The following is a 24,606-nucleotide window of genomic DNA, read 5'->3' as shown; positions in this document are numbered from 1 at the left end:
TGCAGTGCCAAAGATCAAGCGAATTGGCTGCATGCAAGTGCCTCACCCATTGCACAGTCTCTCCAGTCCAAGATGACAGCATTTCTTTTGAGAAAACCTGGAACTTGAGAGGATAATACTGCATGAAATAAGCCAGGATATTTCTATGAAAGGTAATTTCTAGATGGTTTCATTCATGTGTAATATAAATAAACAAAGAAAATGAACTGGCAAAAAGTAGTAACAATAACTCCCAGATCCTCTGAAAAGAATGGTGATTACCAGAGCAAAAGGGGAAAAGGGGGTTGAGGAAAAGGCAAAGAGGAACCATTTGAAAGGGAGTGAAGAGAGGATGTGATCCTAGAATGTAATGTAATTAGTACGCTTGAATTTAAAAAGTATATCCAGAGGAGAAGGAATATATGCTGTACACAGTCATGTGCCTGTTTATCCATATGAATAAATTAACTGATGTTTGAGATATTGTATCTGTGTGATTTAATTCAATAAGCCTCTATAAGATAAACACCAAGGTATTGTGTTGTTGGGTGACTGGCAATCCAAAGTAAATCCTATGGACTCTGCCGTCAGAGTTCCCACTGTCACGTGGGGCCCATAATAGTTACTTAACTAATTACAATCCAGCTACATAACTCACTGCCTGCATTGGATGCACGAATCACACACTTCCTCCCTTTGAGAATCAGGGAGCCAGAAAAACACCTAAATATAGCACCAACGTCAACAATGATTAAAGCAGATTTGAGGATGTGCCTTCTACCTCCTCTCTCTGGAGTCTGGGCTCTGGGACTTCAGGTCTTTTCTTGCGCAGGGGTGGAAGAGTGAGCAGAATAAGTACCCAGGGAGCCAAGGAAGCCTCCTTCTGCAGTGCTCCTGTCAGGAAGTGAGAGGGGAGTGCGATAGGGGGTTCAGGTGAGCACAGGAACAATACCGTTGTCTCCCGAGAAACAATGTGTCCTAGTAAGAAGAGAGGAAGACTTCTTCCACATTTCTGAGGGCATCGGAAGTGGCAGTCCCACTTTTCTGAAAGGGATTGGGGGCAGGATCCATAAAGAGGTATCCTAAAGATGTCTTAAGAGTGCAGAGTGGACACACAGAGACTACCTATGCCCACGCGCTACCTGTGCCCACGTGTTGCTGCCCAGCACATGTAGTTCCAGAGCACATGTGTCGCCCTCATCATATCTAATCTCTGTCTGTCTGTCTGTCTGTCTGTCTGTCTCTCCTTCCTCAAAACATTCAAATAAAATCTGCTATACTTAAAAATTTTTTTTGCAGACAGTGTTCTAAATACTCCTCGATTTTATACAAGGTCTTTCAAGTTTATGTTGAAATCATGTTCTTTCCTGGCAAAGAAGTATGGGCTCTGGGGTCCGAAGGTCAGGCAGAACAAGGTCACTCTTGGAAGACCAGGCTTCAGTTTTCTTGTACAGAGTCTGACCTCTGAAGGTGCGAATGAAATTAGCTTCACAACCTACAGAGAGGGCCTCTTCCTGCCCAGGAGAACAATGACCCTGCAGGAAGCAAGATACAGCATTACATTTATTTTTATTTATTAAGGGAAAACAGCCCACAATAGCCCTCCCCACTCTGCTTCCTGGGCAGTTTACAGCTGTCTGGATCTTGTCGAGACCAGGGTGGATAGTACTGGCCAAGAGGAAGTGACCTGGATCAGAGAACACACACACACACACACACACACACACACACACACACACACACACACACACACAGAGTGGAGTTGCAGTTTGGATTTTTGCCCATGCATGATGAAGAGAAACTATCCAAATTATATCAGTGTGAAAATCAGCCTGAGTCACTGCTCAAATCCAGTGACACTTAGTAAACTCCCTTCCTCTCTCTGCTTCCATTTACTGGGATTCTGGGACTCCATATCTGAGATGGCTTAAGGCAGAGAAGGTTGTTTTCTGATTTTGATAGGAGACAGGCTTGACTGAAGTTAGAGGGAGAACAGCAGTTATTAAGATTTCATTCAGAAGCCATCTTTAAGGTTCAGATATAAAATAGGTGGGATGGGGCTGGAGTTAGAAAGACAAACTCCCATGGAAGGGAGGCAGGAAGAGAAATGGAAATGTTGCGGGTGCTCAGGAAAGTGGGGAGCAAGATGTAGACTCGAAACAAAAAGTGCTTCCATCTCTTTGCTCAACCCACCTTGGCCACCAGCTCTCTGGGAAATGCCTGATCGAACTTCAGTGCAAGCGTTTTGGGTCTACCGCCTTTGCCTCACAAAAAGAGTTCTCAAAGGAGGCGAAATAGTGAAGCAAGGGAGGATTTATTGAATGGAGCTCACTTAGAAAGACGTGGGGGCTGTGAGAGACAGAGGAATATGTGCTCAGGAGAGAACACACGCTTCTCCAGAGTGGAATAAAGCAGCAAAGAAAAACAAGCAAGCGAGATGCAGGTTCAAGGGAAAGCCGGGCCTTGAAGCAGAATCCCTGAGTAATTTTCAGAGGGCGCTTTTATCCAGTTCTTCCAAATGGGTTTTTCGGTTTTGTATGCATAAATGTTAATTGGGACCTTGTCAAAAGAAAGCCTAGCTCTGTCCATGGCCTTCTCATAATCTCTGGGATTCTTCTGTAGCTTCTCCTTTTCTGAGGGGTCCTGCCCTTCTCTAGGTGGGTCCTTATGTCTGCATCTGGGCCGTGCCTCGGTTTGCCCCCTCCAAAGAGCTCAGAACTTGTATGTGAGAGAGCGGTGGTCTTCATGGCTATAGGCTGCTTCAGAGCTAGGAAATCTCACTTGAGTTTTAGTATTTCCCAAAAAGGACATTACCAGAATCTCCTTACCTATCTGCCTTCAACAGAAGGGAAGATAGTAGGAATAGAGAGAGGCAAACAGATACATGGACAGAAGTAAGAAAGGGAGAAAAAAGGAAGAGAGAAGCAAAGAGCAAGTTTTTTTAAAAAAATAGAGAGGCAGAGAGATAATGTAGAGGTTAAAGTGATTGACATGGATCGCCTTGGTTCAATTTTCAGCACCCACATATGGCCCCCAAGTATTGCCAGGAGTGATCCCTGAATAGAGCCAGGAGTATGCCCTGAGCACCACTGGGAGTGACCCTCCCAAGAAAATCTGTCACTGTCATCCCATTGCTCATCGATTTGTTCAAGCGGACACCAATAACGTCTCTCATTGAGAGACTTATTGTTACTGTTTTTGGCATATCCAATACGCACAGGTAGCTTGCCAGGCTCTGCCGTGCGGGCTCCATGCTCTCAGTAGCTTGCCGGGCTCTCCGAGAGGGGCGGAGGAGTCGAACATGGGTCGAACACGTGAAAGGCGAAAGCCCAACCGCTGTGCTATTGCTCCAGCCCTACTCCCAAGAAAATAACAAATAAAATTAGCAAGAGTAAGTTGTCATTTATTCGATGCCAGGATCTGTGAAAATCTCTTTATGTGAGTCATTTGTAATATCTTTGACCTTTATCACAGTTAAACAGGGTGGTAAGTAGTGAAAGATAAGATTGAGGAGTGACTTCAAATCAGGCCTGACTGATGGTTTTCTATCCTGATAAGAGCAGAGATTTGGCATCAAATAAACCTGCATTTGAAAGACTGCAGAAGTGGAATCTGATTGTCAAGCTAAGGAGTTGTAGTGATTATTCAGGTGTGGGAAAATGAAATGAGAATGAGGAGATGCAAGAGATATGAGGCTTGACTGAGTAATTAATTCATGGGAGGGAGCAAAAGAGTGAGTCAAAGCTAATTCTAGGTTTGGGGAATAGGTGACTGTAGGGTGTGGGGACTGAGGCAGAAAGAAGTTGATTGAAAGAGAGAGGGAACGAGGCAGACATAGAGGAAAAGGCTAAGACCAAGAATTTGCTCATTTGAGGTAAACGGATTTTGTGTGCGATGTTTCTATGAGGTTAAGATAAAAAGGACAGTTTTTAAACAAAAAAAAAATTAAAATGTATAGGAAATGCTTCTATTTTCCAAAGTAAATCTTTCCCTTCCATTGGTTTATGATTTTATAGATAAAATAAGAGTTATTACAAGAATTAGGCATAGTTCAGTTAAGTTTCCTGGGTTTTATTTATTTACTTTTGCTTTTGAGGGCACACTGGCAATGTTCAGGGGTTACTTCTGGCTCTGCACTCAGGAGTCACTCCCAGCAGTGCTTGGGGGACCATATGGGATGCCGAGGATCAAACCTGAGTCAGCCGATGCAAGGCAAACACCCTACCTACTGTGCTATCGCTCCGGCCCCTGGGTTTTATTTTTATAGATAGAAGTATTGGGAAATTTCACTCACAGATACATTTAGATGACTATCATTAGGAACTTTATTATAATAAAGTTATTTGACTCAATTATGTCTCATTATTGTAAAATTTGCATTCTATGCCAAAATTTAAATTTTATCAAAAGTATTTTTTTATTTTTATTGGTATTACTTTTTTTTGTTTATGGTATCACATCCAACAGTGCTCAGGGCTTACTTCTCACTTTGTGCTGAGGAATCACTCCTGTCAGTGCTTGAGGGACCATATTCTGTGCCCAAAACAAACTAGGATTTCAGTTATAAGTCCAGAACTATCGCCCCACTCCCTAAAATTATTTTTAATGAATTATTTTGAATGGGCAGCTGATAGTTTAATTTTTCCATCTAAGTTTTGTTAAAAATTATGAATTAGATAGGACTGGAGAAATAGTACTTGCCTTGTGTGCAACCAACCCAGATTAGTCCCTGGCCCCCCCATAGGAGGTCTCCTGTGTCCTACCAGGAATGATCCTGAGTGCAGAGCATGGAGTAAGCCCTCAACACTGCCAGGTGTAGTCCAGAAAAAAAAAACAAAAAAATTAAGAATTGGAAATTGACTTGGAAAGGATCCATTGCCCCATCACTGAAGGCATTCATTTCTTTAGTGCTAACATCAATATTTTGACTAATTCAACTAATTTCTCTTACCCATTACCCCAGTGATGACTACTGCACTCTTTTTTCACTAGTTGGACATTTACAGATGCTACATATACATAATGATATCAGAGTGTTTGTCTTTTGTGACATCTCAATTAGAAGAATGCTCTCAAAGTTCATTATGTTGCTGAAAATGACAGGATTATTTTTTTTCTTGTGGCCTCATAGTCATTTGTGGATATGCCACATTTTATTATTTGATAGACATATTAGTTATTATTTGATAGATGTGCTTCTATCTAACTTTATTGGAATATAATTGATCCTTAACAATGTATACGTTTAAAGTAGTTAATATGATGGTTTGATGCCCACATATAATATAAGATGCTTCTACAATCAGATTTATTAAGATATTCTTTATCTCATAATTATTATTTTATTGTTGTTTTTATTATTTTGGCAAGACATTAAACCTCTGCTCTCGCATCAACTTTCAAGTGTTGAAATCATCATGTTTCATTACAGCTATGGAACTTAATCACCTAATGACTGAAAATACCCTTTGACCAACATGTTATTCTCTCAATCCCAAGGTCCTGGCAATGACTGGTCTATGCATCTGTTTTTTATGCATTTGAGGTTTTTATATTTCGTATATAAGTGAGATCATGCAGTTTTTAAATTTTTTTCCTGGGACTCATTTCAGTTAGAATATTGCCCTCAAGACCTATTCATGTTATTGTAAATGGCAGGATTTCCTTCTTATGTCTGAACAATATTCCAGGCATTATGTGGTCTACAAATAGTGAAAAAAATATTTGAACCATTTTTCTTTATGCATTCATCTGCTGGCTTATTCCTGCATCTTGGTTATTGTGAAGAATGTTGCTATGAACAGAGCAATGTTGCTATGAACTTGGGCTATCTCAAGAGAGACATTTCCACATAACTCTAGAGTTAGCTTCAGAGTGGAGGGAAGTGCCACCTAGCACCCATGCATTAGGAATACCTGTGGGCCAGTGGAGAGATCTTAAGCTGAGGTTCCCCCACAAATCTCATGGAAGGATTTTGTGCTGAAGTTCAAGCACAGGTAGAAAATTCATTCCCAGATCCTGTCTGGAAGGCTCAGCACTGGGAAAGTTCCTCTACCCTCTCTGTGTCCAAACTTTGTTATGTTTTTGATTTCATATTTTGGTCAAATGGTGCACTGGTTGGACCCCTCTGAGGGGCTGGACTTCTACAGATGTCCCATCTTCTCTGACCTTTTGTCTAAGTCAGCCTTCTCCAGGGTTCCCCAGCTCTGCAGAAGAGATAGGGTTAGCTCCTGGTTCTGTATCCTCTGAAGAGGTTAGTGTACATTGATTACACTAATCAGATGAATGTGTGGTGGTGACTTTTCCCAACAGTCTCTTGGCATAGGTTGTTTGAGTCCACAACTCCCTCAGAGGCATGTTTGTTCGTGGGAGGATGTCCAATCAATCATTTAAAAGCAGGAGCAGAAAGTAGGAGTGGTGTGTCACTGGGATCTGACTTTCACTCTCCTTCATCCAAATGAATATCTGCATTTTAACAGCATTTGTTGACTACTCAATTAACAATTTGCATTTCCCCCTTTTATTTTCTGTTCTCTGTTCTTTGTACCTGTAATTGGCATCACTGTTTTGATGGGATTTCAAAGAGAAGAAGGATTGTGAACATATTCATTGTGTTTTGTTTAGACTGATAGTGTCTCTTATTGATATATTTTATAATGCACAGAACTACAACGTGTCTACTATCTTTGTGCTGTTTTTCTATTCCTAGTAACTTATCTGTAGAAATTTAGTTCTGTCTCAGGAGATGTGTACAAGAATTCAAGGATGTTGAGTCTAACTTTGACTGTAATTGTGAAAAAGTGGAAACAAGTTACATGATATCAGTAGAAAAAACTTAAATAAATTTTAATAGGCTTACTCTACACAATACAATGCAGCAGTAAAAGCAATTTAAATACACACATGTGGAAATACCTGCAATAAATATTAAGTTTCAAGAAGCACATAAGTATCATATATGATCCTGTAAAAACATTAAATCATTTTTATTATACTACAAAAGTGAATATAGATTCTGAATGACTGATTTAATCAACCTTGAATCCCATCAGCTTGTCTCTCTGTTTCCAGACATGTCCCAAAAGAGTAAACTATTTGCCCAAAGGCTCTTATTCTGTTATACACCTCAAACAGTGAGCACTGCTCTGCCACTATGTGTATTGCTCATTATCAGGATAATTGTTTTCTCTCACCAAGAAAAAGCTGCAGCTTCTGTCTCATAGATTAACCTAATGAGACCATTCTAGAATGCCAGCACTGGCTTTTAACATGTCAATACGTCAGTGAAGTATCAGTGCATAATAAATTATCTCAGAACTTATGACTTAAAACCACATATATTATCTTTTGTTTCTGTGGGTCTGGATCTGGGTTTGATTTCTCTGGGTTTAGTTTAAGGTCTCCCACAATGTTTGCCACAAGATCAAGGCTGTGGTCACCTCCAGACTTCCCAGCGGATGAGTCAATTCAAACCCACTCACATGATGGCTGGCAAATCCTGTTTCTCCAAAAACTGTTGGCTAGATTCCCCTTAGTTCCTCTGGTCTCGCTGTTATCACAACTCACAACAGGACTAGAGGCTTTATCAGTGAGAGGACAAGAAAAGCCAAAGAGAACATGAGTCCATGGAAACTCAGTCCTACAATGATGACAAAGCCTTGGCTTTTGATTGTAGAACTGAGATACTGAGCTGTGGGATAGGGGTGGAGGGTGAATGGGGGAGGTGGGTAGAAACCACATCAAGACCGTGATAGGGGCCTTGTACATTAACAATGGGGAGGTGCATCAAATGCTAATCATAGGTACATCAACACCATCAGAGTTTTCTAAAGTTGTTTCCTGGGGCTGGAGCAATAGCACAGCAGGTAGGGCGTTTGCCTTGCATGCGGCTGACCCGGGTTCGATTCCCAGCATCCCATATGGTCCCCTGAGCACTGCCAGGAGTAATTCCTGAGTGCAGAGCCAGGAGTAACCCCTGTGCATTGCCGGATGTGACCCCCCCAAAAAAAAAGCCAAAAAAAAAAGTTGTTTCCTAACCTCCCAAAACAAACAAGACAGCTTTATGTAAAGAAATCTTAAAATCATCCTCATTGTGGCCACATTCCTTTATTAGAATGAAGTGATTAGGTGTAGGTCATATCAGACCCCTACCTGATAACTTATTAGAAAGGGATCATATTAGAAGTCACCATTGCCTGTGATTAAAAAGTAGTTCAAGGGGCTGGAGTGACAGCACAGCGGGTAGGGTGTCCCACCCTGCGGAACTGGATAATGGGGTTCATGAGGAGAGGGTGCGAGAGTGATAGGGAGAGGGGAGACAAACACACACACACACACACACACACACACACACACATACAGAGAGAGGTGAGCAAAAGCAAAAAATACTTTATTGTAACTCCACAGCGCTTATGTATGCTTAGTCTTCAATCTACTTGTGTCATGGCCTTATGGTAAAACTAGAAGTAACTAATGATACCCGGGGCAAGGAGGGGAGATAACTGTAGATATCCAGAAGGCTGATCTCTCTGTTTCTGTTGGCAAACCATCCTGATCTTGTAAAATATCCCAGTCCTCTGGTTCTTGTAAAATGGCTTTCTCAACCAGTTTATGCAAATGTTTGACTGCAGGCTATATGCTGAAGGCCCGCTCACCACAGTAGGGCATTTGCCTTGCACACAGCTGACCTGGGTTTGATTCCCAGCATCCCATATGGTCTCCTGAGCACCACCAGGAGTGATTCTTGAGTGCATGAGCCAGGAGTAAACCCTGTGCATCACCGGGTGTGACCCAACAAGAAAAAAAAAAGTAGTTCAAGGAATTGCCAAGACCAAGTTCAGAAGCAAAGTTAATGCTTGTCAGAGGTGCCAAGCTTTAGACAAATACATCTCTTCAGGGGCCCGTTTACTTATAGTATGTACTAAATAATAATAATCTTTACTTTCACTTTTCATTTCACATTACTTTTATTTTGTTTCTGGGTTACACTCAGTTGCCCTTGGGGGTTTGCACCCGCCTCTGTGTACAAGGATCACTCCAGTGGGCACTGGGGGGCCAAATAGGGTGCTGGGGATCAACCCAGGTTGGCTGCAGGCAGGGCTAGCGCTTTACCTGCTATGCAAACATAATAATCTCTCCAGCCCCTAACATTTTTTGAAATATAAAGTTGCAGGTGCAGTAAGAGTGCCCCCAGGCCTTTACCCATATCTGCCGTTAGTTGACAATTATGTTTTGATGACCCTATGCCATTTGCCACCTGGAAGGGAAGGCGCTATATGTGACCAGGGCTGACATCCTGTTTGCCCCGAGACCACGCGTGCGACGAGCCCTCAGAATGTTCCCTTCTTTCTCCTTCTCCAGAAAACCCCGAGCGAGTGGCCCTGTACTTCGTGTCCGGCGTGTGCATCGGGCTGGTCCTCACCCTAGCGGCCTTGGTGATGAAAATCTCTTGCCAAACGGACTGCCGGCGGCGCCGCAGGAAGAAGTTCCTGCAGGACGGCGAGAGCAGCAGCGACAGCAGCGACAGCGAGGACGGCAGCTCGGACACGGCGTCGGACATCTCGGTGCGCAGACACCGCCGCTTCGAGCGGACTCTGAACAAGAACGTCTTCACGTCGGCCGAGGAGCTGGAGCGCGCGCAGCGCTTGGAGGAGCGGGAGCGCATCATCAGGGAGATCTGGATGAACGGGCAGCCCGAGGTGCCGGGGACCAGGAGTTTAAACCGCTACTACTAGGGCAAGGGAGGCACCAGAGGTAAACCCGGTTCTGGGATTATAATCTGGGATTATCATCGCGACAGAGGTAACGCAGGGCTTGCTCATTCTAGCTCCAAGGACTCATTTCTCCTTTTGGATGACATTCCGGGGGGAGTAGAAGAACCAAGGTGGATCGTCAACCTTTCCAGGTCTTGGAAAGCAGGTGCTGAAAACCCCTCTCCAACAACGTGGATGGAGACTAGAGAGAAACGGGACTGCGGATTCTCTCGATTTCTGAGGATCTCAGAAGTTTCTGCAAACGTCGTTGCTATGTTACTCCTTTACAAAAGGAAAAGATTACACGGCCCCAGGGCTAAGAATAGCTGGGTGAATTTCACCCAGTAAAGTCAGTTTCCTAAATGACTCCAAAATAATGGAGCTGATTTCCAATCCAGATAGCTTGACCCAGACTAATCTTATTTAAAGCAGATTTTTCAAAGCTTGTGTTGCAGTGGACAACTGGGTCCTTTTTAACTGGCACCTCAGGGATTAAAATCCTGTCTTTTAGTGTAGTTTCCACCTCATTTATGAAAATGAATTATTGTATTGTAGAAAACGTGTCGGTGAACTAGAAAACATTGATAACCTCAAAGGATGAAGGGTTTTATTTGAAATAGTTTATAAAGATATATTAACATGAATGCACAAGAACAAAAGCTGTGGGGTGTCTTCTCTGTGGGGGAGAAGAAGGTTTTGTTGTGACTCTGGGTGAACATAACTGCAAACATGTTTTATGTTATAAAACAAACATTTGGATTCCCAAGAAAACACGGGTCCTGGGAGATAGAGAATAAAGCCCAAATTAGGGCGGAATTTTAAAAAACAAATAAAGTTGGCATAAGCTCATTTATGTTTCCTATCTGTTTCTCGGTTTATACACACCTTAAGTCTGTGGTCTTTTAGCACCAGTTCGTAGACTGGCATAGGCCCATGGGTATAGAAATATTGCAAAACACTGGTCTACCACCTCAGTTTCCTAGGATATAACTGTGGACCCATGGCCAGTGTGCAGACAGGTGTGAAAAGGTTGAGAAACGCTGACTTATATGACAACCCTTCAGGCAGGTTTACTCTTTTGCCAGATCTTTCAAATAACTGAGAACTGGGAGAAACTGGGAAAGGAGAATAGAGAAATGGTCCCTGTGGGCTGTATGTGATAGTGGAGGGATAGTTACTGTGAAGCAAATAAAGTAATAGAGACTCACCTAAGGCTAGGGTAAAATGATGCCCCATAAAGAGAGAAGAAATTAGTGGAGCAAGAAGAGGAGCAAGACATTTAGAAATAGGATACAGAGAAGGAAGCAACATCTTCCAAAGTGAGGGGCAAGGAGCAGTGTGAACTCTTAACTGTCCATTCCTTCTCTTCCATTTGGTGGGTTCCTTATTTGGAGGTTCTAGAGCCTGAGAAACTTCCTTTGCTGAGTTCTATACTGCTTTGGTCACTCTATGACTTGGCAGATATCTTAAGAACAATCACAGGTCTCTTGGTCAAAGGGGAGATCTAGCTCATAAGGGGCCCGTGGTGACTGGCCTTCGTAAAACATTGTGGGTGGTCTCATTTGCTAATAACTAAAATCTTGTTCAATCGAGGTCTCCAAATCTGGGTTCTTACCCTTATGGTTTCCATCTCTTGGCAACAGTTGCAGGAATTTTCTATTCCTTTGGAATCTAGACCAACATTATCTATTTTGATGTCTGTCCCTTAGAAAACTAGCCATGAGGATCTGCCTTCACCCCTGTGACATACCCTGCATTGGCTATTGTGAGGTCTAGGATCTTCACTGGGTAGAGACTATAGTAGTTGCCACGGTAGAGGGGCTTGGGGAGAGCAGGGCACTGATTTACTAGTTGTCACTCCATTATCCTGATACCTTTCTTCCACTTTCCTACATTTTTCATGTTTAGAGTGATAATAGTTTTACCTACAGAATCAAATATGCTAAATAACAGTTTAGCCAATTGCTCTGCTCATGTTTTAGTTGAAAATAGAGGAATTTCCTCCAATAGCTTCCTATTTTGACTCAACTTTTTCGCATTTGGGTCAGTCACTCCTGGTTCTGGTTTCTGTATTAGGACAGTTTCATTTACAAATAAAATTTATCCAGTTCATGGAATATTTAATGTTTCACAGAACCAGGGAAAGGTTGGATTCTGCTTCAGGGATGACAAGGTCCAGAGACCTTCGAAAACGTTGGGTTTTTCAGTTATCCTCTGCTTCTTTCAGTTGTTCATCTCAATTTTTTTCTATAGCAGCTGCAACTATAATGCAAGTGTACCAATGTAGTGTGTTAGACTGCTTTCTATTGATCCAAAAACCCCACCTCCAGCGTGTGTGTTTGTGTGTGTGTGTGTGTGTGTTTCCTGGCTTATCTAGTTCAGAAGATAGCACAGAAGGAATGCTTTATGTTCAGTCTGGCCAGTCTTTTATGGGTCCACAAAGAAGCACTCACTGGCAGGTAACCATCAGAGATGTTAGAAGTATAGCTGCCACCAAATTTCTTTAAGAAACTTTTCCTGTGCTGAAAGGTGCAGGTGATCATTATCAAGTCACAAAATATCTAACTCATAGCAACTTAACCTTCATTATTGGCAGGGAGTGGGCCATTAGTCACTTAAGACTTCTAGATTTATGTAATTCAGTTGAAAACAGAAGAGAAAAGAAACAATTTACTGTAAAGATTCAAAACAGAGCATCAGAGATTCAAAACATAGCATCACAGAGCAGGATTGCTTAGTTTGATTTGTAGAGTGTGCCCATTCACTAGCAGTCATTGTGGCAAGTCTGTGAATGGGGAGGGTCTGGATCAGAAGAGGGTGGAGTTAAGGGGTTGGGCACATATATAATAGCCTACACATCAATTGTCTTGGATTTATTTATTTTTTTTAAGAATTTTATTTTATTGAATCACCATGTGGAAAATTACAATGCTTTCAGGCTTAAGTCTCAGTTATACAATGCTGAAACAACCATCCCTTCACCAGTGCCCATCTCCCACCACAAAAAAAAACCAAAAACACAGTACACCTCCCATCCTGCCCCCCAGCACCCCTCCCCCCCTTGTAACTGATAAATTTCACTTTACTTACTGTTCACTTTGGTTACATTCAATATTTCAACACAAACCTCACTATTATTGTTAGGAGTACCCCACTAGAGACAGACCTGTTGTGAAGAGATATGAGGTCGCGTGGCCTCATGGTTTTGGATTTCTGTACTTTAGCAACTAAGTCCAGGGAGATTTCTTCCAGATATTGGATCATTGCAAGCTTGTAAACCCCATCTGTGGTCGTCATAATATGGCGGTCACCACGCCCTTCACCCGTGGCAAGGAAGAGGTGAGAGAGAGAAATACCTTTCCCCTCCTGGGTGGGCATGGGGCCGCGGCTTAGTTCTCAGTCTGGAGACATTCTGCGAGGAGCTGCCCATACTGAAAATTTAGCTGGCTTCTGGAGTCACGCTCGTGCAGCTGCGGAGAGGCCCCCTGGATCACATCTTGGCAGCAGGTGGGGCCTGTGTCTTGGATTTATACTATACTAATTTTTGTTGGTTGATATTGATATTCTTTTTTTTTTAATTTTATTGAATCACCATGTGGAGGGTTACATAGTTCTCAGGATTATGTCAATTATACAATACTCAAACACCCTTCCCTTCACCAGTGCCCCTATTCCATCACCAACCACCCCAGTATACCTCCCGCCCCCTCCCGCCCCCCCCCGTCCCCGCCCTTGTGATAAGTTTCACTTTGTTTACGCTTTATCTTGGTTACATTCTATGTTTCAACACATAACTCGCTATTGTTGCTGGGGTTTCCCCCAAAAAAGAAAAAGACAGTCCTATTGTCAAGGAATCATTTGATAGTTCTCCATTGCTGAGAATGTAAAGATATTAAGTCCCGCTGTTTGTTACATAACTTTTCTATTTTTTTCCCCCTCGTCCCGCGCCACCAAGTTCACGCCTGTTTAGTATTCACCACGCTGCTGCAGGTTGTTCAGTGGGCTGCTGGTGTCCAAAGCAGCTCCCTTGTCCTCCTCGGTCATACTGGAGTGGCGGGCGCGGCGAAGTGGGATATTGATATTCTTCATTACAAATCTATCTTCTAACCACGTCCCACTAATCTCACTCTGCATATCCAGAGGTATTTTTTATTTCATATATTACAAAGATTTTAATGAGCTCCTTAATGCTGTTGATTTGCAATGTCTCTCTCCAGACCTGGCTAAGTTTCAACAACTATTGACCACTTGAATTCAACCACAGGAAACAGTTGTCCTCAACCACAGGAAATATTGGCAGTGTCAGGAAGACATTTAAATTGTCAAAGTGGTTGGGGGAAATACTATTGGTATCTGGTAGATGGAGGGCAAACATTCTACAATGCTAAACTCAGTCTACCAGTCATTCTCATCAAACCTTAAGCATGTAAGAAATTGTTCCAGCTATATGACACTTATGAACCAAAACTGCAAACACTAGAATAGACATAAGTAATCATTTCTGATACATGTTCTATCAACTTTGGACACATAGAATCTGTGTGCTTAACAAATTGGTGGTTCTTTTATACTACCAGAGGGTTTTGTCTGTTTTTATTTATTTCTGCTTGTTTTCAGGTTTGGGGGCTACACCAAGCTGTGCTCAAGATTCACTCCTTGTGGGCTCAAAAGACCATATGTGGTTCTGGGAATCAAACCTGGGTCAGACTTGTGCAAGGCAAGCACCTTATCAGCTATGCTATCTCTCTTGTCCTACTATACCACTAATTGTGAGGTGATTTTATACATAATACACCATTGGATATCATTCTCAACCACCACAACATTATATAATACATTTTCTTATAGATATTTCTCTGTCAATTCATGACAAAACAAGCTATGTATTCCCAATGTCAGATATTTGAGACTACTTTCAGGCTCTCTATAATCAATTAGCAAATATTTCAAATTTTAAGCTAACCATTTTTCTTGCATCCATCCTGATCTATAAAGACTGTTGGGTGCTGATGCATTTTCACACACATGCATACACATCTGCATAAAGCCTCAGAGAATGTAAACTAGAGCTTGGTCTATTTCAGAGTTCTAAAATCTTAATTTTGTATGACAAAGATGGTTTTATTGAGTTGATAGAGGTATGTTTTATGTCTTTACTAATTATTCTAGCTCCTGGGCCATTCCTAACAGTTCTCAGAGACTATTCCCATCTCTGTGTTGCTAGTGGCTCCCTGTGGTACCCAGGGAAGCCTGTGGTGCTGGGAATTGAACCTAGGCCTCTGCATGCAAAGCACGCACACAGCCCATTCATCTATTTCTCTGACCCTGCCTTTCTTAATTTTTATCTCTACCAGTAATCGTTTCCATGTCTGTAGAAGTTTTAGAGTATTTCTCATTTTTTAAAAAATATATTAACTCAGGTGTTAGACTCTCAGTGTGTTTTCCAAGTTCAATTCAGTATCGAGAGTCTAACCAAACTCTTACAGGCTCACAAAACACAGGAGTTCCTCCTTGAAATCATAATGGTTCTTCTGAACCTCATTGAAGATCAATTTTCCAGTCCCTCCAGCTTGAATAAATAAAGAGAAACTTCTAAAGCTTAACCACTGGAAGAGTATGCCTTGTGCCCTCAAAGTAGCCATGGGGCTTATCTTTCGATTATTCCAGGTTTCAAGATCATTTTTGTCTTTCTTGACTCAATATTTCACCCTCGAATGCACTTAACAGTATCATTTCTACTGGGAAAAACCATCATTTAGTCACTGAGAGAGGGAACTTTTATATGAAAATCTTTCCCTAACCTAGCTTTATTTTTAAAAAAAAAATTTTTATTGAATCACTGTGAGATACAGTTACAAAACTTTCATGTTTTAATTTTAGTCATACAGTGATCAAAATCCCTCTACCAGTGCACATTTTCCACCACCAATGTCCCCAGTATCCCCACCCCACCCTCCATTCCAACACTCCCTCTGCCTCTATGAAAGACAGTTTCCCCCATAATCTCTCTACTTTGGGGCATTATGATTTGCAATATAGATACTGACTGGCTATCACGTTTGGTCCTTTTTCTGCTTTCAGCATTATCTCCCAGCCCAAGCGATCCATCCAACTATCATTGACTTAGTGATCCCTTCTCTATTCCTGATGTCTTCTCCCTCAGCTCAGGAGGCAGGCTTCCAACTATTCCTGGCCCTGTGTCTACTGTCCTTGGTTGTCAGTCTCATATTATGTTATTTTATATTCCACAAATGAGTGCAGTCATTCTATGTCTGTCCCTCTCCTTTTAACTCATTTCACTTAGCATGATACTCTCCATGTCCATCCACTTATAAGCAAATTTCATGACTTCATCTTTCCTAACACCTTTTGTTTCCTTTCTTTCAACTGTGGACATAGACCTGGTCTATTGGTCTAATGGTGACAACAATAAAGTTTAGAATATCTGTACATCCAGCTTCCCTTTGAAGAATACAAGATGTTTCTGAGGCATATGAAGAGTGTTTTCCTGGGACTGCAGCCAGGACTCAGAATTGAAAATCATTCAGACTCATAATTGTGCAACCAGCTAAATAGTGTCAAAAAGATAAGGTGATTAAAATTTTTTCCTCTTGTAGTCCTGAAAAATGATAATTTCAGCCATTGATTTTGGTCTTTTCATGGAGAGTATCTCATGACTTAAACCGTGCTATGTCATGTCTTAGAAATGAAAAAAAATGTTGCCATTAAATGAATATTTCAGCATTCTTACGTGAATTCCTTAGATGGGAATAACGCATTTCCAAATCAGGAAACTTGATCGAAAAGGGATTTTTGAACATAAATATATTTTATCTTTATGATGTTACTGACACTCTGCAGTTAGACTTTTGCATATGCATGACTCAAGAGACTGTTCCTTTCTTCATAGATCTTCTGAATGGATGATTCATTCTCAAAGTATATTGATGAGTGACTAGCAAGATAGAATAGAGATGATTTAACCAAATGGCATGTGCCTCTAAATAAGGATTTTATAGGAGATTGTAGAAAAGAATTTATTAAACTGTAACCCCTGGGCCAAATTCAGCCTACCACATATTTATGTGCTACTTGCAAGCCAAGAATGGCTTTTACACTTTTAAATAGCCCTATTTAAAAATTGTTATGTACATAATATCTTTGACTTTGCCTCTTGGACCACAAAGCCTGTTAGATTTTACTATCTGTCCCTTATGGAAAAATGATTTTGATGCCTATAGTAGAGTAATGTTCTGGAAATATAAACTGGGGATAAGATAAATTCAGAACTCTCCTCCCTGCCTAACCATGGTAACTGAATAATGACTTTCCAAACATTTCCATGTCTAAATCCCTGGACTCTATAAATATATTCCAATATAAAAGAGATTTTACAAATGTTGTTATATTAAAGGCCGTGGGATGAAAGATGCTCTGTTCTCTTGTTTGGCCCAATCTAATCACAATGATCATTATTAGAGGGAGTACTAGTTCGGGTCAGATGCGATATGTGATGACAGAAGACATTTCAGTGATGGTATGAAATTACAAACATGAGCAGCCTCTGAATGCAGGAACAAGCCAAAAGAAATCTCCCTTTTCTCAGATGGAATCAGCCCTGCCCAAACTTTGAATTTAGTCCTATATTGTTGGTCACCCTCTCAGCGTGACCGGACCCCCTAGTACATTCAGGCTGATAATCATTTCCCTGCTGCTAGATGGAGAACAGGTTGCAGGCTGATCACCAGACAATAACAACTTTTATTGATCATTAAACAGCGTTAATATAGGGAAAGAGGAACCCCTAGAGAGTGGGCGGACAGGGGTAGAATGGGAAATAATGCAGGGGAAGTGTGGCACAAAGAAGTTTATCATAAGCATAGACAAGTGTCCCTGCAGAGCTGATGTGCCACAAAAGGGTGGCAGGTAACTCAGTTAATGTTATCTCCTAGCGAGGAAGAAAAATAGATCTACAGTCAAGCTGAACTACTCGTAATAGAAGAGCAATGATTAACAATTTACAAATTCTAGGGAGACAGCACCCTCTTTGGTACTGCCCTTTGCCATCTCTAGAACAGTGTCCCTGAAGCTCTCTCACCTCAAGGAGAATTCCCTGAATATTTAACCAACTGGGTCCCTGGCACTGTCCAGATGTCTCGGAAGCAATGCCAAGGGTGGATCCAACACCATACTACTAATTTTGAACTGCCAGACTCCATAACCACAGATGATAAGTTTGTGTTGTTTTAGGTCACAAATTGCCGGTAATTTGTTACAGTTGCAATAGAAAACCAATAAATGTATCAACTATGCCCCCTTAGATTATAGAAGAATCATAGATCTCATCATGGAATTTCACGATATGCAAAGAATCCCTGCAGGCAAGTGACTCTGTTACCCCAGGAAGTTTAGAGTGTAGGATAAGGAGTTGATTGTAGATTGATGGTTTCTGAGTGCTTACAGAGAAAGCCCCTAAAAAGAGATCCAGCTGGTTTCAATTGAAGAACTGCAAAGGGGAGTGTGGCTGAATGTCAAGGAGAGAGGGGACTTGGGAGATGCATTAGCTAGCCCATTATCTAGCTGAAGTTTAAATATGTCTCCATGTCAGAAGTTTAGGAAAGAAGAAAGCCCTTAAAACTAAAGGCATGTGTTTTGGGTTTTTTTTTTTGTCACTCATATAAATCCTGAAATTTCCCTTCCGATTAGAATATTTATCTCCACCTTATCTCGAAAGTCTTAGTGAATTTTCCTCTCTTTGATGGAGAATCCATCTGTTCATTAGGTTTCCTGTAATTTACACACATCGGTATCCTTGGAAACAAGTCTTTTGTGACTAATGCAGACCTGTAGAGTTGAAATTTATCCTAATTTCAGAGTTTACTCACTCAACAGAACAATATATTTTAACCAGTGGTTCTCAAATACTCTGCAGTTCACCAATTACCATCCTTAAACTAAAGGGCTCATAGAACAAAGTTTGGCAAGTGTCTCCTTAAATCACTGAAGCTAAATGCAGAATGAAGGTCATCAGAGAAATTTGAAGGATGTTTCTGCTTGTGTTGAAGACCTTAGGAGGGTTGTCAATGCATGGAATCCTGAGACTTTCTCAGAAATATCGATTCATATTATACTAAATTCTCCACTCCAAAATTACTGACAAATAAAGGTTTAAAGCACCAAAGCTACTTTAGATTTAGATTTGCAACGCTATTTTATCCTCCAAAAATTCAAGTGGTTTTATAAATTTTTTAGACAATTTTCTTGCGGAGACAATGACCCTCTTTCCCCAAAATGCCTGTAGGGCCCACTCTCTTCATGGAGATGTGAACCAGAGGTAAGACTTCTCCAAGCAACAGAAAGGTAGACAATGCCGCACACAACGTCCTTGAAGTAGATGAGGCTAAACACTTCCCCTTTGTACAACTGAAAAGAGAAAAAAATGTAAGTATGTTGTTCTCTGGTTAACTATGAAACAAAGCTTAACTGATTAACCTCAACAGAACAAATGGAGAGACAGTCAATTGTTAATTGAGTTCAACTGCTCTTATGTACTCAGTACTTAAAGGGTGTTTGACAAGTAGTTTTTTGTTCATCTGTCTCCTACATTGAATTTTAAGTTCTATGAGGTCAATAAATTTGTCAGACTGAGTATTCCTAGCACAATGCCAAGACTTAGTGTAGGCTCATTATACGTGTATAGAATGAATGATTGAATGTTTTAGCATCCAAAACTCTTTTGAAATGCACAGGCACTTTGATGTTATTGCTATTACTGTGCAAGGCAATAACACTAATTCTGTTATTATTGAGTTATTTTCTACCAGGCTACTTAAGTTGCAAATAAGGGAAAACTGTCTTTCTTTGATGAAAATGAACAAATGAATCAAAGTGTGCACATATTTGAATATTGAATCATTTATAAAGTATGCTATTTTCTTGAAACCCTGAGATTTCTTAGCATGAATTCTGGCTTCTTCACTGGTATCATTCCAGCAAGTATTTATTGAATATATGCTACATTCAAGACACCAAGAGAAGAACGCCTATACCTCAGGTTGCCAGAGGAGTTGAATGGGTGCTTTGTACATAGTGAGTGCTTTGTAAATATAAACCAAAGACTGAAAGATAAAACACACTAAAGCTTTGAAGATACTGAAAACATGGGCAGCTGGGAGAAATAGTTAAGGGATTGTTTACATTTACATTTCTCTGAAAATGTCAGACTTAGCGATGATGAAGATTCAATGATACCAATGAAAGTCAAATAAATACTTCAAACTAATGTCACATCCACTAGCCATCTTTCCTTAAAGCAGAGCAGCTATGCCAGTTGTGGAAAATCACACAGCTCTTCTATCATAGGAAAGGCTGTCTGACCAGTGTGGTCTAGTGGTCAATAATGCTCAGACCCCAGTTTTTTGGTTGCATTACATGGCAGCAATGAACAAGACATGGAGGGGAGCGTTACTGTTTACTCACTTACTTGCTTATTTGTACTTACTCTTTTATGGGCAAACAGGCTATTTTTGTATGTAAGTGGAAGCTGTTCATGAGAAATCTATTATCTGAGATTAGCAGAAAATGCCTATCTGATCCAGACTGTATTCAAAATCATTTTGAATGACTGTGTAACAGTTTTTTTCTGTACTATCACAGAGGTATTGGGAAATAGATAGATATAGGAAACAAAATGGATATTTTATTGGACCTTTCATCCCAGCTTGCTGGCACTAGGAGTAGGTTCTGAAACTATTCTATTTCTTCTTCCTCTCTCCAAAGAATCTTCCCTTGAGAAAGTGCATTAAGAAGATATTTGTCCCAATATACTAGGGCCCTCAAAAGTGTAAAAGTCTAGCCCAGATAGATTAATATAATTAGGCATTTGAGTAAAGAGCATTGTTGTTCTTCTGATGATTACTAGCTTTTAAGCAATAAATATTGTCCACAGAGGACAGTCAGGGATCTCAGTCTCTGAGGCTGTTGCCCCTTGGCCCCCGTGCTTTTTCTCTCTTATTTCTGTCTCTTCTCTTAATCTTAGCAGCATCCCTGCTTCAGGTCTGTTCACCAAAGGCTATTCCTCACCACAGAGGTCCTAGAGTTGACCTGAAAAGCAATGAAGACACTGAGAAAGAAGTGGGTGATGCATCCTGGCAGTTGAGAACAGCCAGAGGAGGTTTCAGAGGCAGAATAAAGGCCAGTTCCAGTTGTTTGGAAGCTAAATATATATGTAGAGAAGTTGTGGAGAGTAGATCTTGATAGTAATCTGGATTTAGCTTCTGGAGGATTCAATAATAATAAAAGAAATCAATAATAATGATCATCTGTCCTTGAGCAACAGAGAAGTTTATGAACTAGAAAGTCATGTGATCAATCTTGTACTTCAAAAAAAAAAGTAAATCTGTATTATGAATGGTAGAGTCTTGTGAGAGAGGATTAAGACTTTTACAATGGTTTGGTTAAAGAATTGTTATCATTCGGGCATCCAGCGCAGCATCCGATAGCAATGCACTGGGACACCGAACTGGGCTACAACTCTGTGCTGCCGGGGGTGGATTTTTTTCCTCCCCACCCTGTCTTCCTGCATGGAAAGCAGCGGCCTGGCGGCACCCACATGGCAGGCGCCATCTTCTGTGACTCCGAACCCACAGGTATTTGGTTTTTACTTTTGGGGCTCCCAGGAACTCATGGGAAGGGGGCGTAACCGGCACGCCCGGCCCAGATAAATCCGGAGCCGCTGAGCGCGAATCGGACCCTCTGCGCCTAAAGACTTTGAATTCAGAGACTTCTTACAGCAATGCACTGGGACTGTGAGCTGGGCTATGTAATTTCTGGCAGAATTTTCCCTGGACTTTATACAAAAATCCAAAACTGCGCGGACGCGGCAGCGTCCGCGCGACTTAACATTTATAATTGTCAGCAATGTGAAACGGTTCCATTTGAACAGGTCTGACTTGGGGGGGAAACTCCAAATAATAACAGTAAGTTTTTGTTGAAATATTGAAGGTTTTTAATGTAGCAGCCACCTCTCTGGACTGTGAACTAAGCAAAAGCCCCACGCTGGCCGACGCGGCGTGGCATACACCATACTATGAGGTGCAGGAAGGGGGATGAGGGGAAAATAGAAAAAAAAAAAGGGAAAAGGAAAAAGGAAAAAAAAAGAAGAGAGAGAGAGAGAGAGAGAGTTATGTATTTGTAGCAGTGGGGCTACATATCTCTTCATTTCCAGCAATGAAAAACTAATTATCAAATGTAGTAGGTCTGTCTCTCTCGGTTGGAAACTCCAACAACTATAGTGAGTTTTGTGTTGAATTATGGAATGTAATCAAGGTAAAGAAAAAATGAAGTGAAATTCATTAGTTATACAGTAGGGGGTAGGGGTGGGGGCGGGGGGTATACTGGGGTTTCTGGTGGTGGAATATGGGCACTGGTGAAGGGATGGGTGTTTGAATATTGTATAACTGACATATAAACCTGAGAACTTTGTAACTTTCCACATGGTGATTTAATAAAAAGTTAAAAAAAAGAATTGTTATCATACAGCAGTTTAAATATTGATGAGGAACTTGAAATAGGAAGATGAATTTAAAAAAAACTCCAAGAGCTTATTTATTTACACATATGACATTAAAATAGCAATAACATTTAAAGAGTACTGTTTAGTCTACAGAATGTTTTTATATACATTCTCTCATTTAACAGAAACAAGTGAGTCAGTAGGGCAAACTAATTTTGGGGAAGGAGGATTAGGGCTGTATTTGAAACTATTGCCTTTATCTATTCAGCATGCTTTATACTTTTAATTTTTTTTCTGTAGCCTTTATGTTATTGAACTTAATCCAGAGCTTTAAGCACTTAAATCAATGATCAGTCTATGCCCACATTTCAGTCATGTGATTGGTTACACGATGGTGAATGTCCCATATTAGCCCAATGAGGTGTAATTATAGGAATTCTGATGGGATTATTGGAACAGAGAAGTTTTTTATTTCTCTCAGGTTACCAAACCAGTAAAGATATGGAAGGTATCATATTAACATATAATAGCAGAAAGAACTTGATTTGACAGAAAACAATGTAAACAGATAAGGGATGGAAATGATAGAAAGGGAGAACAAAGACACCGAAGAGAAGGAAGGAGAGGAGAAGGGAAAAGAAATTCAAACTCATAACTAACATTTTAGTCAATGGCAAAAAGCTTTTCCATTGTGAAAGAAATGATGAACTAGCATTAAAAGACATACTGCTGAGCAGGAGGAAAATATTTGCTCATATATCTGAGAGAGGGCTACTATTCCATTTTTATTAAGCACTCACAAATTAACAATTAAAAATTCAAAACATGAAGAGAGAAGTTGAGCAGACACCTCTTCATAGAAGACATGTAGGTGGCCAATAGATATAAGATTGATCTTGATCACTTAATCATCAGGAAGATGCAAATCAAAATGACAATGAAATACCACCTCATTTGATGTGTGATTTGATGTCATTTGATGTGTGAGAATGGCACACATCAAAAAGACTGGAATAAACAAGTAAAAGCAATGTGGTAAAAAAGTAAATAAATACAAATAAATAAATAAAAAATTTTAAAAAGACCCTCATTTACATTGGAGAGAATGTCATCTGGTTTGATCGCTATAGAAAAACAATATGAAGTTTCCTCAAAAAATTAAGAATAGGTCTAAGAGTCCACTAGTTGGGATATACTCCCCAAGATGCACAAAAAAATTAATTAGAAAATATTTGTATACTTTTTTGTTCATTGCAGTACTATTCATAACAGCCAAGGTCCAGAAACAGCATAAGTACAGAAGAGTAAATCAAGAAATTATGGTATATATACACAATGATATCTACTCAGCTATGAGAAAAGATAAAGATAAAGACTGCAGTCCTCTATAATTTGGATAGAACTGTAAGGTGTCATGCTGAGCAAAGTGAGTCAAATAGAGAAGTACAAATCCTGGATTATATCTCCCAAATGTGTAATGTAAAGTAAGGGAATAAACAATAACCAATATCACAGACCTTGTAGAACTGAGTTTGTGGGTTTGGATGGGGTGAGAAGAGGATCAAGAGACAGTGGTGGAAGGGATGTTGATTCTCTGCTAGTATGTGGTGCAGGAACATTATATTCTGAAAACATTGATATTAGTCGTACCATAATAACAGTAAAAATCAAGCCAGCAAACAAAAGCATATCAAAATGGCCCTCAGGGTTAATTAGGAATCAAATGGAATGAAAATTGTCACTGGTTTGGCAACTTAAGTCATTGACTATCTCTGAAATAGTGATTTGTAGGGTAATGGGTCTTAAAATGATTTTAAACGGATTAAGATTTGAATTTTCTCCAGAATTTTATATTTTCTTATAGCTGAATACATATCATTGTGTATACCTAGTACTTTATCCTCTGTTGGCATTTGTGTAGGACTTGAGTAAGACATTATGTACCTTTTCCACGTTTAACACTCTGTGTCTCTTCCCAGCAGGTACTCAATAATAAATGAATAAAAATAAAATCGCTGTCATATGTATAGACTGTTTTCATTTATGAAAATGGATTTTTTGTCAGGAAAACATGCTATTTACAATATGCTTCAAATATGCCTCTAGCTTAACAATATCCACAATTCAATGTTGGTGGTTCTATTTAATCAGTCTCGATAGCTACAGAACCTCATTGCAGTGAAAAGGTCATAAAATACTCCAGAATTGGATTATAAACTCAAACATACAAGGTCAATGTCACAAAGGGATGGACTCATCTTGTATTTATGATGAGAGGTATGGAGACAATTGATCCTACATCATTAGGTTCTTAACAGTGATGGGTAGAAGCTGGTCTCTAGATTTATTCTCTATTTTATA

The 24,606-nt window shown here is 40.4% G+C and overlaps 1 protein-coding gene across 1 annotated transcript in view; it reads left to right on the top strand.

The window, feature by feature from the left end:
- Positions 1-10,580, top strand: part of EVA1A (eva-1 homolog A, regulator of programmed cell death) — a 62,591-nt gene extending 52,011 nt beyond the window's left edge. The window contains exon 4 of the mRNA XM_055123075.1: positions 9,340-10,580. Within this exon, the coding sequence (XP_054979050.1) occupies positions 9,340-9,713 (374 nt within the window). The 3' untranslated portion in view covers positions 9,714-10,580. The remainder of the gene's footprint in view (positions 1-9,339) is intronic.
- The last annotated feature ends 14,026 nt before the right edge of the window (positions 10,581-24,606 follow it).

The sequence above is a fragment of the Sorex araneus genome, chromosome X, assembly GCF_027595985.1.
Source record: "Sorex araneus isolate mSorAra2 chromosome X, mSorAra2.pri, whole genome shotgun sequence".
Classification (NCBI taxonomy): domain Eukaryota; kingdom Metazoa; phylum Chordata; class Mammalia; order Eulipotyphla; family Soricidae; genus Sorex; species Sorex araneus.
The sequence above is the reverse complement of the archived record's forward strand: the minus strand, read 5'-3'. Positions and strand labels throughout refer to the sequence as shown.